The sequence below is a fragment of the Rhipicephalus microplus genome, chromosome 7 (assembly GCF_043290135.1).
Source record: "Rhipicephalus microplus isolate Deutch F79 chromosome 7, USDA_Rmic, whole genome shotgun sequence".
Taxonomy (NCBI): Eukaryota; Metazoa; Arthropoda; class Arachnida; order Ixodida; family Ixodidae; genus Rhipicephalus; species Rhipicephalus microplus.
Genome location: NC_134706.1, coordinates 142,998,161 through 143,013,145, shown reverse-complemented (window position 1 = coordinate 143,013,145; position 14,985 = coordinate 142,998,161). Strand labels below are relative to the sequence as shown.

At 45.0% G+C, this 14,985-nt stretch overlaps 1 protein-coding gene and 1 long non-coding RNA gene across 2 annotated transcripts in view; one reads left to right on the top strand and one right to left on the bottom strand.

The window, feature by feature from the left end:
• LOC142767662 (uncharacterized) overlaps positions 1 to 14,267 on the bottom strand; it is a 61,304-nt gene extending 47,037 nt beyond the window's left edge. The window contains exon 1 of the long non-coding RNA XR_012885083.1: positions 14,101 to 14,267. This is a non-coding gene — a long non-coding RNA (uncharacterized LOC142767662). The remainder of the gene's footprint in view (positions 1 to 14,100) is intronic.
• LOC119187076 (pseudouridine-5'-phosphatase) overlaps positions 1 to 14,592 on the top strand; it is a 41,061-nt gene extending 26,469 nt beyond the window's left edge. Inside the window, exons 3-4 of the mRNA XM_037435331.2 lie at positions 11,744 to 11,976; positions 14,113 to 14,592. Coding sequence (XP_037291228.2) covers positions 11,744 to 11,976; positions 14,113 to 14,334 — 455 coding nt within the window. The 3' untranslated portion in view covers positions 14,335 to 14,592. The remainder of the gene's footprint in view (positions 1 to 11,743; positions 11,977 to 14,112) is intronic.
• The last annotated feature ends 393 nt before the right edge of the window (positions 14,593 to 14,985 follow it).

Below are 14,985 nucleotides of genomic sequence, written 5' to 3'. Positions count from 1 at the left end.
ATCTAGCCGCCTACGACTTTTAGCTCTCCAGGCTGTTTAGATAATGGTAAGAGTACCAAAGTTGTCGTGGCATAACTTGACTTTATAAAGGACATATTTTACTAGTCATAACATGAAAATCTTGACATGTGTGTCATGAATGTCATGATTTACATATCTTGGTCATGCCACCCTTGCGGTGGTTTCGTTCACATGGCATGTTGCAAAACTGGTAGGGTATGACATAATTGCATGGCGAACACAAGTGACAGACCCTAACACAAAAATCATGAGATGCGTGTCATGTAATAACATGACTACATGCCACGCTCATGATGCGCTGGCGGCCGTTTTGCTAGCTTCAAGTATACCGAATTTGGTATTACAGGACGTGAATGAATGACGAAGGTATGATACTGGTGCAAACATGGTAAACATGAGATGCGTGTCATGTAACAACATGACCACATGCTACGCTCACAATGTGCTCGCGACCGTTTCGCAAGCTTCACATGTACCAAACTCGGTATTACGTGACGCGAACGGACGACATAGGTAAATGACACATTCAAACAGGGTGATCACGACATGCCTGTCATGTAACAACATGACTACATGCCACACTGATGATGCGCTCGCGGCCGTTAAGCTAGCTTTACGTAAATATGCCAAATTTGGTATTACGTGATGCCAATGAATGACGAAGGTATATGACTGGTGCAAACATGATAATCATGAGATACAGGTCATGTGAGAATATGACTACATGCCACAGTCAAGGCGCCAATACATTTCGACATGATGCGCAGCGCATGCTCGCCAGCGTTGCCACACCAGGTGCCGGTCCTGCCATATACTCGCAGGCGCGCGCCGCACTGCGTTGCTTTGACGCATGCGCGTTTCAGCGCGTCCCTCCATCACGAAAAGAGGGAGACGCAGTGTTGTCTGGGTAACGCATAGGCATAGAGTAATGTTACTCTGTGGCATAAGCACGAAACGCAGCATGTCGCATTTCGCGCCAGTTGCCGTCGGGTCACGCCGACGGACGCTGGTCGCGCCTGGCGTCAGACTATAGAATGCTCGCGTTTTGCTGAAATAGCGTCACTGTGCCCAGCATGAGCGCGCGTGAACGCTACATTGGAGTATATGAGGCCTTTCATGATGCGCTTGCGGCCCTTTTTCTAGCTCCACATATACCGAATTTGGTTTTACGTGACGTCAATGAATGACGAAATATATTACTGGTGCAAGCATGATAATTCTGACACGCGTGGCATGTAAGAACATCACAAGATACCACGCTGATAGCTTGCTCGCGGCCATTTCGCTAGCTCCACATATACCAAATTGACACCACGTGACATGAATACCACGTGACATGAATAGATGGCTAAGGTAAACGACACATTCAAACATCATAATCATGACGCGGAAGTCATGTACGGCATCATTTACTTCCATTTCGTAACGTCGTGCTGAGTTCAAAGTGACATAAGATTTCTCATTCTTCCTTCGCATATCATCGATTCGCACTCTACGTGGGATCTGCCAATTTTTTAAATTATAACTTGCCTTGAAAATGTTCAAGAAAGCACTTGAAAACTTCGGTTGCGTAAGCATCACGCCGTATATTACACACAAAGTCTCATTCGACCACGATTGTAACGCGATGGGTGACACTTCATTTTGTACAGGAAGAAAAAATATATAATTTTGGTACTCGGTACGCGGGGGTCGACTTTCGAGGCAAAAACCAGAAAGAAAAAAAAAACCTTGCATCGCATTCCAGTAGATACGGTACTGTAACCGGTCCGAAACTGTGCACGTGACAGCCATATATAAGACAATGGCTGCTAGAAAAAGTGATGATGAGGAAAGCGCGAAGTGAAACAGCCTCCGAAGCTACCACCTACTTGAATGTGGTGATCCCGCTCAAAACAGCTGTCACTGGGCCGAATGATGCCTCAGTGTTGCCTGAGAAACTAATATTTTACTTCAAAGTGGGCGCATAACGAGCAATCTGCACACATCATCAACCTTCGCAGGAGTTATTTTAACACACTCACCTGCAAGTTTACGCCCTACAATTCTTGGCACTATGTCGAAATGTAGCGCTTTCTTTCGCCTCATAGACGTAAAGCCATCAACACTTTTAACTCGAACGCTCCGCCGCGTGGCCTCGGCTCGCTTGGACTAAGGTCCCTAGATGAAACAAGTTTCCAAGGTAGCGACACCCTCCCTTTTCCTCCTCGCTTATATGCCTGAAGCGCCCCCTAGAAGGTTTAAAACTTCCACCCAAAATCGAATGTTTGGGTTCTGTTGCTACGGTGAATAGATGTAAATGAAACAAAATGGAACGAAATAAGACGTAGAATAAACAGTTACCTTTATGACCATAAACGGCACAACACAAGAGCAAGCTGGATGTGCGTTTCTCAACCGGCGACGTTGGGCAGTTCTATACTTTACACCACTAGCCATGGCGTCTCGCGTAGTACATTTTAGTTCCACGGCCGCGGTATTTCGTCCAGCTCTAACTAGTGCACTTCTCTGATTGTGTTTTGTTCGTGCTGTGACACAGTGAACGGGCTTCTTGCTGGATCCTGTAAGTGGCCACAGGGCGTGACGTTGTGATGATTGATTACAACCGGCTTGTGCACACGCAAGAAAAAAAACTACGACCAGACTGGTACGAAGACTCGTCCAGCAGCACTGATATGACGTTTTTTTTTTAAATGTGCCCATTTGGACAATCGTGATGCCAAGTGATTCTGATGCGGTGCTGTGAACTTCCTGAAAAGAGAGAGTTCTACTGGTGAGGTGTCTCGAAGCAGCGCGTTTCGGCTCAAGCGGGAACTGGTCAAGAGTGAAATGTTTCTGAAGGTGCGTTGATTACAACCTACAGCTGTTCTGTATACGTGCATACCCACATGTATTTGTACCAACTGGCATGCACTAGACACGCATTAGACGCGCGCCTGGCGTTTCAATAAAAACCGACAAGTGAACTCGCTTCGCAGATCCGCGTCGACATACGTTGACGGAGTTGCACGAAAGCATTCGCGTGAAATGGTTCATAGTTGCACTTAATGGTGCGCTTCATCTCGGAAAGCACGAGGTAAGTTGAAGAGAGTGAAACCATTTTCTGTTGTTTACGGCAACGCAGCATTGCTGGAAAACGCAGATGTTGCATTGAACGAGCATGGCGAAACAATCATTGTCGACTTAGCGCACACCGAAACGCTCCTCGTCTTCACTTTATGTTCTGGCTACGATTTTGTCTTTGGTCACGGCGAGAATCCGGCTGGAGCCATATGCGCATGCGTACTCGTTTTGAACCTTTTGCATAATAATAAATAACACCACCAGCCATTTGCAAGATCACGTGCAAGTAATGCACCAATTACAGACGCGGATGGCAGAGAAAAAGAGGAGTAATCGAGAGAGTGAGGAGAACGGCTCGAGAACAATGAGTGACGCTACCTTGTTTCATCTAGGGACCTTAGCTTGGACTGAGGTCAGCGCCGCCAAGCGTTGAAAATGATATGCTTGCTGCAGTTAACGGTAGATAAATACATATAGCGTGTGTCGGTTTCGCTAGTAAACTTCTGTGTCCAGTCAGCCTGACAGGCGGGTCAACTACACTCACTCCGCATCCCGTTTTCGCCGCGTTTCGCTCGTGGCTACGCTATCGCGTGTGCCCATGATGTTCGTTTCTGTGTACTTATCCCGGCAATAAACCATTGCGCGCGACAGCTTATGCACCTTACGAGTTTAAATTCACAGCAAAGAGTCGCATGTATAAAAATCTGAGCAAACGCACGTTCATGGCGTTAATAAAAGTTCCACAAAAAATAAATCTGAAATACGGTCGCGTTGTTGCTGTCCTGATTCAATATTTTCAGACATCGTGAATTAAATCTGAAATGTGGTCCCCTTGTTCGTGTTCTGATACAGTATTTTCTGACAGCGTGAATAGAATGGTTCTCGCAATTTAGAGGGTGCATATCTGTTTACTTCACGCTGCACGGAAGATGTCATCTTGGAGCGCAATGATTCTGCGCTTTGTCAGCAAGAAAGACGCATGGATACAACGCGAACAAAGCAATTTTCTAGCGTAGTTATTAGATAAAAGCTTAAATTGACATCTTCTATTATAATCAAAATGTGCTTCTGCGTGGGGCGTTCAACCCCAGATATTATTACTCACAAAAGTTTTGCGCTCGAAGACCACATCTCCCGTGCAGCGCGGACCGAGCAGAAAGGCACACACTAAATTGCGAGGAGAGCTCAGTTCACTCTGTCTTAAAATTATTTAATCAGATCATAATAACACCACTTCATTTCGTATTTATTGTGCAACTCTTACAAACACCATTAGCGTGCGTTTGCTCTGCTTTTTACGCATAGGGTTGCCTTTTGAGCAGCAGCTGTGAATTGAAACTCGAAAGGTGTGTAAGCTGTCGGACGCAATGGATCATTGTCGAGGTAAGCAAATGACAACTAACGCTATGGGTGTGCGCAATAACGTAGCCACGTGTGAAGCGTGGCCAAAACAGAAGGCTAAGTATGTGCATTCGACCCGCCGGTCAGGCAGGCTGGAAACAGGAGTTTACTAGCGAAACCGACGCGCGCTGCATCTATCCTTCACTGCAGCAAACATCATTTTCAACGGTTGGCGGCGCTGACCTCATCCAAGCGATCCGAGGTCACGCATCGGAGTATCCGAGTTAACTGACGGCTGTACTTCACATTGAACTGCGTCCGTCTTTTCGACAACACAGATTCGCAAAAAAAAATCCAACCGCACACACCACATCGCTGAAACCGTAGCGGAGAATAATCGCTATCATTGCTTCTCGCCCGCTGTGTCACATTGTTCAGAGAAGTATTCGATTCTTCGCTGGTCTTGGACTTTCCAATGTAGACCGGAAACACGACGCACATCGGGCAAAGCCAGGGGTAGTGCCGCACCGCGTTCACCATCGGTTTCAGCTCGCGCGACGTCTACGAGGGCACGTTAAAACTAAAACCCCTTCATCTTGGGAAAGTAATGACACTCTCCTCCACGCGCGCATTTCCTTCTCGATTCTCCTCGCCCACATGCCCTATGCGCGGCGCGCGGCGCCATTTTTCTTCAACGCTCCCACGGGCGCGCCGCAGAATTCAAAGGAGGTGGATTATTTGAAGCCTCTTTCATGCCACAGTAAAGCTGAATTTTTTCAAAGAGAGAGAATAAAAGTAAGAACACTGAGGCAACCATTTATTCTAAGATTAGCTTCTTCCAACGGTCGCATAAATAAATAAAAGTGGGTATGGGGAGTCATACGATGCAGATGTTGTTCTGCCGCATAATAACATGCTGTACGCTTGAATCTGATATAGTTCATATAGTTCCGTTCGTGGCTGTCCGGATTTTTTTTCGTGCTTGTGCGCCAGTATACGATACAGGTACTTACAGCCTCACATATTGCAATGACTTCGTGGATGGTGAATCATTTGGCCATTTCTTTATCTACTCGGCGTGAAAGCAGCTTTGCGCAGTGGTTTCCAAACTGAAGAAGGCCTTTTAACAATGCCGATACGATTAGGTGTCGCCAACAGTGACTCATCTACCACAATAACATAAACATAAAAATGATATTAGAGAACTGTATTTTGATGTTTTTTCTCAAAAGAACTGGTGATCAGGTTACTTGTGAGAGGAGAAACTCTGCACCAAGAATGTCACCATAATCTGGGCGTCGAAAGTGACCGCAAAATCTTATCCGGACTGACTGATCCCGGTCACAAGTATCTATGTGACACTGGTATAAAAGATGGTATACTTTCTTCTTGGTGACTGGAAAACATGCAGGCGTGACCAAAACGACTGCGGCCACGGTCTCCTACAAAATGGCTCACTTTCACTATCACTGTACTATAGCTTTTTTTTTCTTGTGCCTCTGTGTTCCTTAACTTCTTTTGATGAACCGCATCTCTTTCAAGATTACTGGGTGTTCATACCCCCACCCCCCAAAAAAAAACGAAAAATAGATGCCCTTACAGAGACAAGCGCCAGTTAGTATCATCTCTAGCCATTCATTCATTTGTTTTCTCTACAAACGTTTTCGTAAACGAATCGTAACAGTCACAAAAAGCGCGATCGAGAAGCTGTGTCAACCCACGTAATTGTTCGCAGTGAAAGCTAATTACAATTGTGCGTTTTGGACGATTGTCAAGGTGGGTGCGAGATGATAAGGTATCAACTGTTTTTATTTATTTTATTTATTTATTTAGAAATACCGCAGACCTGCGTTTTGGTCCAGGCAGGAGGGGTATAAGAAACATCAAGTGATCAGTAACAGAAAAAAACAAACATGTATCTGTATGCTAACAGAGGTCTCATGTCTGTGAAACAGCAACAAAATTCAAAACTAATTTGCACGCAAATCTCCAAGTAGATTACTTTCCAGCAATATAGCGAAATCGACGAGCCAAAAAAAACTGATGAAAGAGTGAACTCCAGTTATCCACTGTTCTGGGAAAATAACTGTATTTGTAAGCACTACTAGTTCGTGCAAATATGGGTGCCAAGGATCAATCATGTTTACGGCGGGTATTCCTAGCATGGCTGGCTAAACGCAACAAGATACATTTAAGGCAACTTTCCCTGTCATAAATTTGTATAAATACGTCAAACAAATCAACTTTCTTCTTGTTTCTTACAAAGAAATTCAGCATATTGATAACAACTTCAGTTTGTTATTCAGTTTGTTAGAAGCAGTTCAGAAGCAGCGCACCAATAGCCGAGAAAAAGATCACAGCATATCCACGAGGTGAGTCATGACGAGTGGGGTGAAGCGTGCGGACGGACGGATGGACGCACAGATGCACAGAAGAAAGGACGGGCAGATGGGCGCTTCGTCCCACTCATCATCGTTCGTTCCGTGGATATACTGTGACACCATTTTTATTAAATGCGAAGCATTTTTAGCAAACTTCGGTGACTTTGAGCGTATCTATCTATTCATCTATATAGCCGCTTACGTTTGGGTGCTCTCGTGGTCACCCGATTGCCTTGGCGTGAACCAAAATTAGCATGTGAGAGTAAGATGGTTTAATGAATATAACGCGCTGGTCAACAAGACATGAATAATGTCACAATACCGTCGCGTATGTCATCAAACACTTGACAACAGACAGTGGCACATACACACAGGTTGGTATGTGCCGCTGGTATTCGGGTATGTGCCGCAAGTGATTGGCACTTAGTAACTACCCAGAAACAACAAGAAAACACATGGGCAATTTTAAAGCGCAAGCGCTAGGAAATACCCGATATCAGTAGTGTCGACCGGACGAATGCAAAGAATAAATGGCAAGGTTTCAACTGGAATCAAATCCAAGCATTCTGCGTGGCAATGAAGCATTTTACCACAAAGCTACGCCAAGTCTCGTAACTACTTTTCAAATGCACGTTAATATTCGTGAAGCGTCATTAGTAGTTGCAGTGCTGCCTACCCAATTTCATAAATATTACATATGTACACCTTTGATACAGCCGTCACGTCGGCTTAACGTCAATTGTGGTTGGTTTATTTATGTACCAGTGTCTACGGTCAGCATCCTCGCGAGCATCTGCGCCTCATGTCAGCTTCTCGTGTTGCTAATACATATGTTCCAGTTGGTATCGTTGCTCAAGTGCAAGCAACCAGTTATATAAACATCTGCAGCTATTCAACATATTTCTGTGCGTGTAACATTTGTACATATATTGAGCGTCATTTTAAGCAGTGTCGCTCAATAAAAAAATTGCTGCACGGTCGCCTTCCCTCCACGTGCTTCGCATAACATCCATTTCCTGGTACGTGGAATCTGCCTTTTTTTTTTTGACATCCAATGCAATGCAACTGGCTACTACGACGTTGCAGGACATACTACCCACGGCATAAGGAACTTCGCTCCTAAAAAACACGTATGCTGATGAGCAGGTCGAAACAATATTTCAAATGAAGCATTCAGTGATGCTTTGATACGGGCAATAATAAAGGTGCCCTACCTCGCAAAGAACACTGTTCTTTGTTGGAAGGAAGTTTTTTAGGCCGATGTTGCGCAGCCACTACTGCTTGTGCAACCCATCGCTTTTACCTTAGGGTGTCATAAAAATTGTGCAACTATTTTCACGGTGGTTGTTGCAGTCATAGGCGACACAGCACTGCATAGCGCCCGCACAAATCACAGAAAACGAAGTGCGCGCTACGTCTCGTACGCGGAGCGTCAGCGAAAAATGGCGTGAGCGCAAAGGAAAAAACACAAGCAAAGCGCAAGATCCACGCGTCTCTGAGGGCAGCCGCGAAGGAGACCGATCATCGTGCAGGAAAACTCGTAGACCGGGAGGACGCGAAGGGGGGCGAGGAGGAAGAGAGGAGGTCGAGCGCGTTGCGGCGAGTACAGTGGAAGGCGGTACCTTCTCAACATCAAGGGGCTTTAGTTAAAACGTGCCCGTAGCACACCTCGCAGCGGCTCTGTGCGCCTGTTTCAAAGCCAGCTCGCCAGGGTGGCGCCAAGTGTGCGAAGGGTAGGAAGTTGGGAAGAGAGTGCGAGATAACTATACTAGCAGACATGAATGCGCACATAGATGATATAGATGGGTATACCGACCGGACAGGCAAAATGATCATGGATATGTGTGAAAACTTGATTTGATCATTTGCAACAGTACCGAGAAGTGTGAAGGGCAAAACACATGGGAGGTAGGAAGGCTGCAGTCGACGATAGATTATGCACTGATGTCACATAGGATGTATGATAAGCTCAGTGGAATGCACATAGATGAAGGTGGCTCCAGAAGTCTGAGTAGTGATCACAAACCTATCAAGCTAAGTTTTGGAAGAGCAGTGAAAGTGGGAAGGAGACAAGATGAGCAACTACACGAAATTTTTATCCAGAAAGGCAAATTGAAATAGCCACATAACAAATTGAGAAAGTAATCACGGAGGGTAATAAAACAGTGTGGACATACATGAGTCTAATTAGACTGTTTGAGCTAGAGCTTGCTAAGACGCGTGACAAGTCAACCCAGAAAAGAAGACACAAACCCAAAAGTTGGTGGGATGAGGAAGTTATGAGGAAGATCGGTTAAGAAGAAGGTGATGAAAGCTGAAACCGATATGTGGAGAATTGGCATGATTAAGAAGTCCACACAAGAGATCTATCACACTTTTAAGCACGAAATATCCAAGTTTCGAAAGGATCTATGATGATACTCGGGAAAGTTCTCTACTGTTTTAGGCCAGGACGGCAGTATTGCGAACCAAGACATATCGGGCCAAACACAAAGGGGTAGACATGGTATGCAGTGCGTGTGGAGAGGAAGAAGAAACTGCCGAACACTTGATAATGTTTTGTAAAGGGCTTCACCCTATAGTTCAGGATGATGGCGCAGAGTTTTAGGAGCGAAGCTCCTTAAGGCGTGGGCTGTGCGTCCCCTGTATGTAGCCACCTCTCGTTCAGTTCTAAGTATTACGCTAGCCACCGCCCGATCTAAAGGGTACAGCCATATCCATCCGTCCATCCGTCCATCCGTCCATCCGTCCATCCATCCATCCATCCATCCATCCATCCATCCATCCATCCATCCATCCGTCCATCCGTCTGTCCGTCCGTCCGTCCGTCCATCCATCCATCCGTCCATCCGTCCGTCCATCCATCCGTCCATCCGTCCGTCCGTCCGTCCGTCCATCCATCCGTCCGTCCGTCCGTCCGTCCATCCATCCGTCCATCCGTCCGTCCATCCATCCATCCATCCATCCATCCATCCGTCCATCCGTCCGTCCGTCCGTCCGTCCGTCCGTCCATCCGTCCATCCGTCCGTCCGTCCATCCATCCGTCCATCCGTCCGTCCGTCCATCCGTCCATCCGTCCATCCGTCCATCCGTCCGTCCGTCCGTCCGTCCGTCCGTCCGTCCGTCCGTCCGTCCGTCTGTCCAAAAGATGCAAGATGTTATAAACTAGACGGCGGTACGTGTAGTTGATTATGAAAGATGCGAGGTGCTATAAAATAGGAATGATGCCACATATGGCGCGTGTCATCGTTCGATATAGTGCTTCGACGTACGCTAGGGGGAGCGTTGCAATAAAATCGAGTGGGCAAAATGTACGGAGGATTTATGGTTTACCAGGTTTACCTCCGGAGCTTCGCCCACTCATCATCATTCACTTCGTGGATATGGCGGCATTTTTTTTCAAAGCACTGGGGTTTACGGACGGGGAGGGCAAAATAGACTTTAAGTGGGTAGACTTATCTAGAAAGAGGTTATCTGATTGGTGAGTGAAAGGCACGAGTGAAAATAAACCCTTCACTGCAAATTACGAATGCTCAACCTCACTATTTAAAGAGAAAAAAAGATAAATCTAATGGCTAGTTAACTAAGTATTACGGCTAGGTGGCGTTAGCTGCTGCCCGATTTAAAGGGTACAGCCACATCCATCCATCCATCCATCCGTAGGTGCGGTGGAAGGGTAGGAAGGGTAACGGAGGAAGGGTGTCACGCCCCCTGGGCAGCACTGGCTTCCCAAGGGTGAATGGAATACTGGAGGCACTGCGTGAGGCATGAGCGCGATCTGGCGGTAATTTCAGAAAACGAAAGGATAGCCTCCTTAGTGATGAAGCCAACAAGCGAGAGCACATCGTAGTCCAATAAAGTTTTCAATCAATCCATTAATCAATTGTAGCGAGCGCGAGCGTGAAATATTGGAGGCTATGTTTTGTAAATTTGAAGGTAGGTGGCAGCACCGTATTGTCTTCGCAAAGGGCAGGAAACTTCTTTTCGTGCATAGCGTCACATTGGCAGCGCAGCCTAATAAGTGATACAGTTTATAGAATTACTTATGTGTGTCTCTCACTGTACAAAACACGCACCACAGAAAATTAATGTGTTGACACTGTGCCTCAGATATGCGTAATATGGCACATTATTCGTGGGCGCTGCGGATGTGGTCGTACTTGAACCGTTTTACGTGACAAACAGACAGACAGACCAAATATATTGCGCTGAAGTATCCCGACAATGATCGTCTCCAAAAGCGGTAGCGAGGTATTGTGTGGTGGCCACCATGAAGTGACATTTCCGTTACGTCTTTAAGAGACGCGCGCTGTGATAGAAGTCTTTGGCGTCCGTGGGCAAGTGAAGTGCGGAAGAGAACGTTTTTTGTCGCCTGCTCGAGTTTTGAATTTTTAGCACCCATAACTTCACTTTTCGTGCACTAATGTTCGTCATTCTCGTTGCATTTATCTGAGTAATAACTGCTATACGCGTTCCGATTCTTAACAAGGCTGTCACGAAAGTGTTGCAGGGCCTTATTAAACATTGCCTGAATTGCTTCAAGAGTCAGGGAACTGTCTGTTTGTCTGTCTGTCTGTCTGTCTGTCTGTCTGTCTGTCTGTCTGTCTGTCTCTTTGTAGGTCTCTATCTGTCTATGTCTCTATTTGTCTATACCTCTATCTATATTTCTATTTATATATCTATCTCTATTTCTATCTCTACCTCACCCTCTATTGCTATCTCTATCTGTCTCTCTCTATATCTAACAATCTATCTGTTCATATACCTATCTATCTATCTATTCTGACGGAGGCAAGACTGCCTGGTGCAACGAAAGTTTGTCGTCGGGCAGAGATTTGGGAAGAGCCTCCTAGATGAAGTGTCATTACCATAAAATCTTCCATATTGCTTGATGTCTAGAGTTCTGCCCAACCGCAACGTAGCACCGCTCTGTGCAGGCGTGGATCGGCTCGTGCGACACCTCCACAAGCACAGTATCCCCATGGCGATAGCTACTAGCTCTAAGCGCGTCGCAGTCACGATGAAGACTGCGAACCACAAGGAGCTGTTCGCACTGTTCCACCACGTGGTCTGCGCAGGCGACAACCCCGAGATCAAGCACGGAAAGCCGCACCCGGATATCTTCCTGGTCGCCGCGTCCCAGTTTGATGGGAAGCCGCCACCCGCAAAGGTGTCTGATATCCTAATTTTCAACTTAGACTTCTCCACAAAACTTGTTGTTGGGCTAGTTGGTTATTCGTCATATAGTAAGATAATTAGCGCAACTTTGACTCCCGCAAACACTCACACACTCACTCAACCACCCGAATGTCGCTTCTGTTACTCGGAAGGTTGGGTTTGTGTGAGTGTTTACGGGAGTTAAGGTTGCGCTAATCATCTTACAGTATGAACTTAGACTTGTTAACATCTTCCTTAAAAAGCAATGAGCCTTGAAGTTGAGAACTTTTGTATTAAACGTAGGACAACGGGACACTAGCCTAAAGACAATAACTGTACAGGTTTTCAGGACATTATTTTCAGTTAAATAACAAATTTTGTGTAATTGTGTGAGTGTATCTTTTTTATTGAGCTAATTTTATTGCTTGAAAATCAATGCGAATGCAGTATTTGAAAAAACGATCAATTTTCTTTTATCAGCTCTGAGATTTTCGTGAGCTTTGTTCGGTGATTGGTCGAGCTACACTGTCGAATCGCGTTTACTTATTCGGGCATCTTTTTTACTTGTTTCGCGTATTGATGTAAGATATCGGCTTTCTCTTCTATATCAAGATTGTCTTCCATATCTAGCTTTCCTTATGAGCTGTTATGAACTTCAAGGGCAGAAACTCCTCAAAATTACGTATCGCCAATCAGGTCCTGTATGGTAAAAACACACAGAAGTGTGTCTTGTACTTTTAAATTATTTGTCAGTATTTAGGTCCTGTTTTTGTTGTTGTTTGTTGTTGTCATTATTTGTTGTGTTTTTTAGGAGCGCAAACATAGTATTGCAAAAAGGTTCAGTATTAGCGATACAAGTTGAATATTCTGAGAAGTTGGGGTACATATTTGGAAGCATAGCGCACACTGTATGTTGGATCAAACTTCGTAACTTTTCAATAGATCGCTTATTAGAATAACGTTGCTTTCTTCGCAGCGAGATCGCATTTCTTCAGGAACAGTGGTAAAGAAACGCTTCGCATCCTGAGTTCCTTGCTCACATAAAAAGAGTCTGGTGGTATACACAGATGCTTATATAGCAGTCGCATAGGGTCATTGAAAGCAAGCAAGCAGCACTTAAATATTCTTAGCTTAGTGTCCTGTAAATCATGCTACAATGCGAACAAAGCTGGAAATGGTGTTGCCTTCTAATAAATAATATGCCGTTGCACAGTTGATGTCTCGGCAAGATTGTACATATGGTCGACAACTGTGATAGCTAGGTTTCTCCGCCACTCTTTTAGCAATCGCATTTTACCTATAATCTCCCCGACACTTCTTCCAGGCGTTAGTATCGCGTGCGATGTAGAACACGTCAAATCAAATGTCGCTAGAGAATATCCACGCCTATTGCACGTGGTATTAGACTCATTCTACCTATAATCTCTCGAACGAAGGTGTTACAGCATTTAAGTAAACGCTAATTCAATTAGCAGAGCTCATTGCAGAAAATATGCTGTCATTGTATTCCCATCATTGTGTCTTTTTGTTTAAATCACACGATTATTTTATAGTGAAAATTTCAAGTACTAAATCGCTATATCTTACCTTCAAGAAAAAAACATCAAGCCTTTACCTTATGTAATAAACAAACCGCTCACTGTTGGAACTTTATCATTCTGAATGGGCGTGCCTCATGCACGCCCATTCAGAATTCAGAATTTTAAAGCTATCACTTCAAGGTTGTCGCAAAGAACACACAGAAAAGTAAGTGAACGATCTTGCACGGCAGGTCACAGCAGCAATCGCAGATGAAATCAGACAGTCTGATGGTTGAACACAAAAAAGGGCCCACTGTTGAGGAAACGCATTTCAATCATGTATTTTGCAGGTCGAGTCGGTCATACGTGATTAAACAGGGTTTTGCGCAAAGGAAATACGGAAAAGGTAGTAAATGAGTCAACTAACCAACCATCCAATATCTTATATAGTGAATGCGATTGCTGTTGCGACATGCCGTGCAAAATTTTTTGGGTATAGCATTCGCGGCCGTCCTAGTTCACTTTCATTTTCGTGTATCATTTGCACAAAACATTGTTTATTCATGTGATATCGACTCGCGTAGCAACATGCATTATTGTGACACATTTGTTCTGACCTGTGTGATTAGGTGTTAGTATTCGAGGACGCCCCAAACGGTGTGACTGCCGCCCTCGCTGCTGGAATGCAAGTCGTCATGCTTCCGGACCCTCGGATGGACGAAAAAAACAAGCGGCGGGCCACCATGTGCGTCGACTCACTGAGAAATATCAAGCCAGAGCTCTTCGGCCTACCACCTTTCGAAGAGGCCGGCAAGAATAGTTCGCCTGATGACGCAAATAGTGACCTATAGAGTGCTATTCGAGCCGATTTCTCGGATATTGTCGTTTTGAAAAACAATTTTTACAGAGCTACTCAACGTTCACTAAAATCTTCAGGACTCAGGACTTACTAGTTCACCACATAAAATTTTGCATCGATAGGCAGTGGACACACACGATGCGTCTGAACTAAAATAATACTTTGGATCGTAAATGTATAGGCATTTTTATGTGGATATGACGTGCAAATGGTGCTAGCAATAAATAAGTATGCCTTACTTGTCCACTACTTTTTGCCTTTCTGGTTCCTTCAGAGCACGGTGATGCACAATGCCGCCTAGTTTCGTCGAAGAACAAAATTGCGTTGAAGAGGTTTCTTTATTAGAAAAACATGAATGAGTATTTTAATTTCCTGGGAGACTATTTTATCTAAGACACGTGGGTGCTGCCATCTTGGGCTATTAAGTTTACGTTTTTTGGGGTGTTTTTCTAGATTATGATGTTAACTCATAAGGCCATGAAACATTGTATGCACCAACCCAACCGTTTTCATGTGCATGCGCGTAGCGTAACGTGTTCGTTTAGTTGGGAAAAATGCTTAACACAGAAAATAACGCCCAACATGCAGCCCTAAACCCCCCCCCCCCCCGTGAAATATACCAGTCACTTAAATCTGGGGGGTG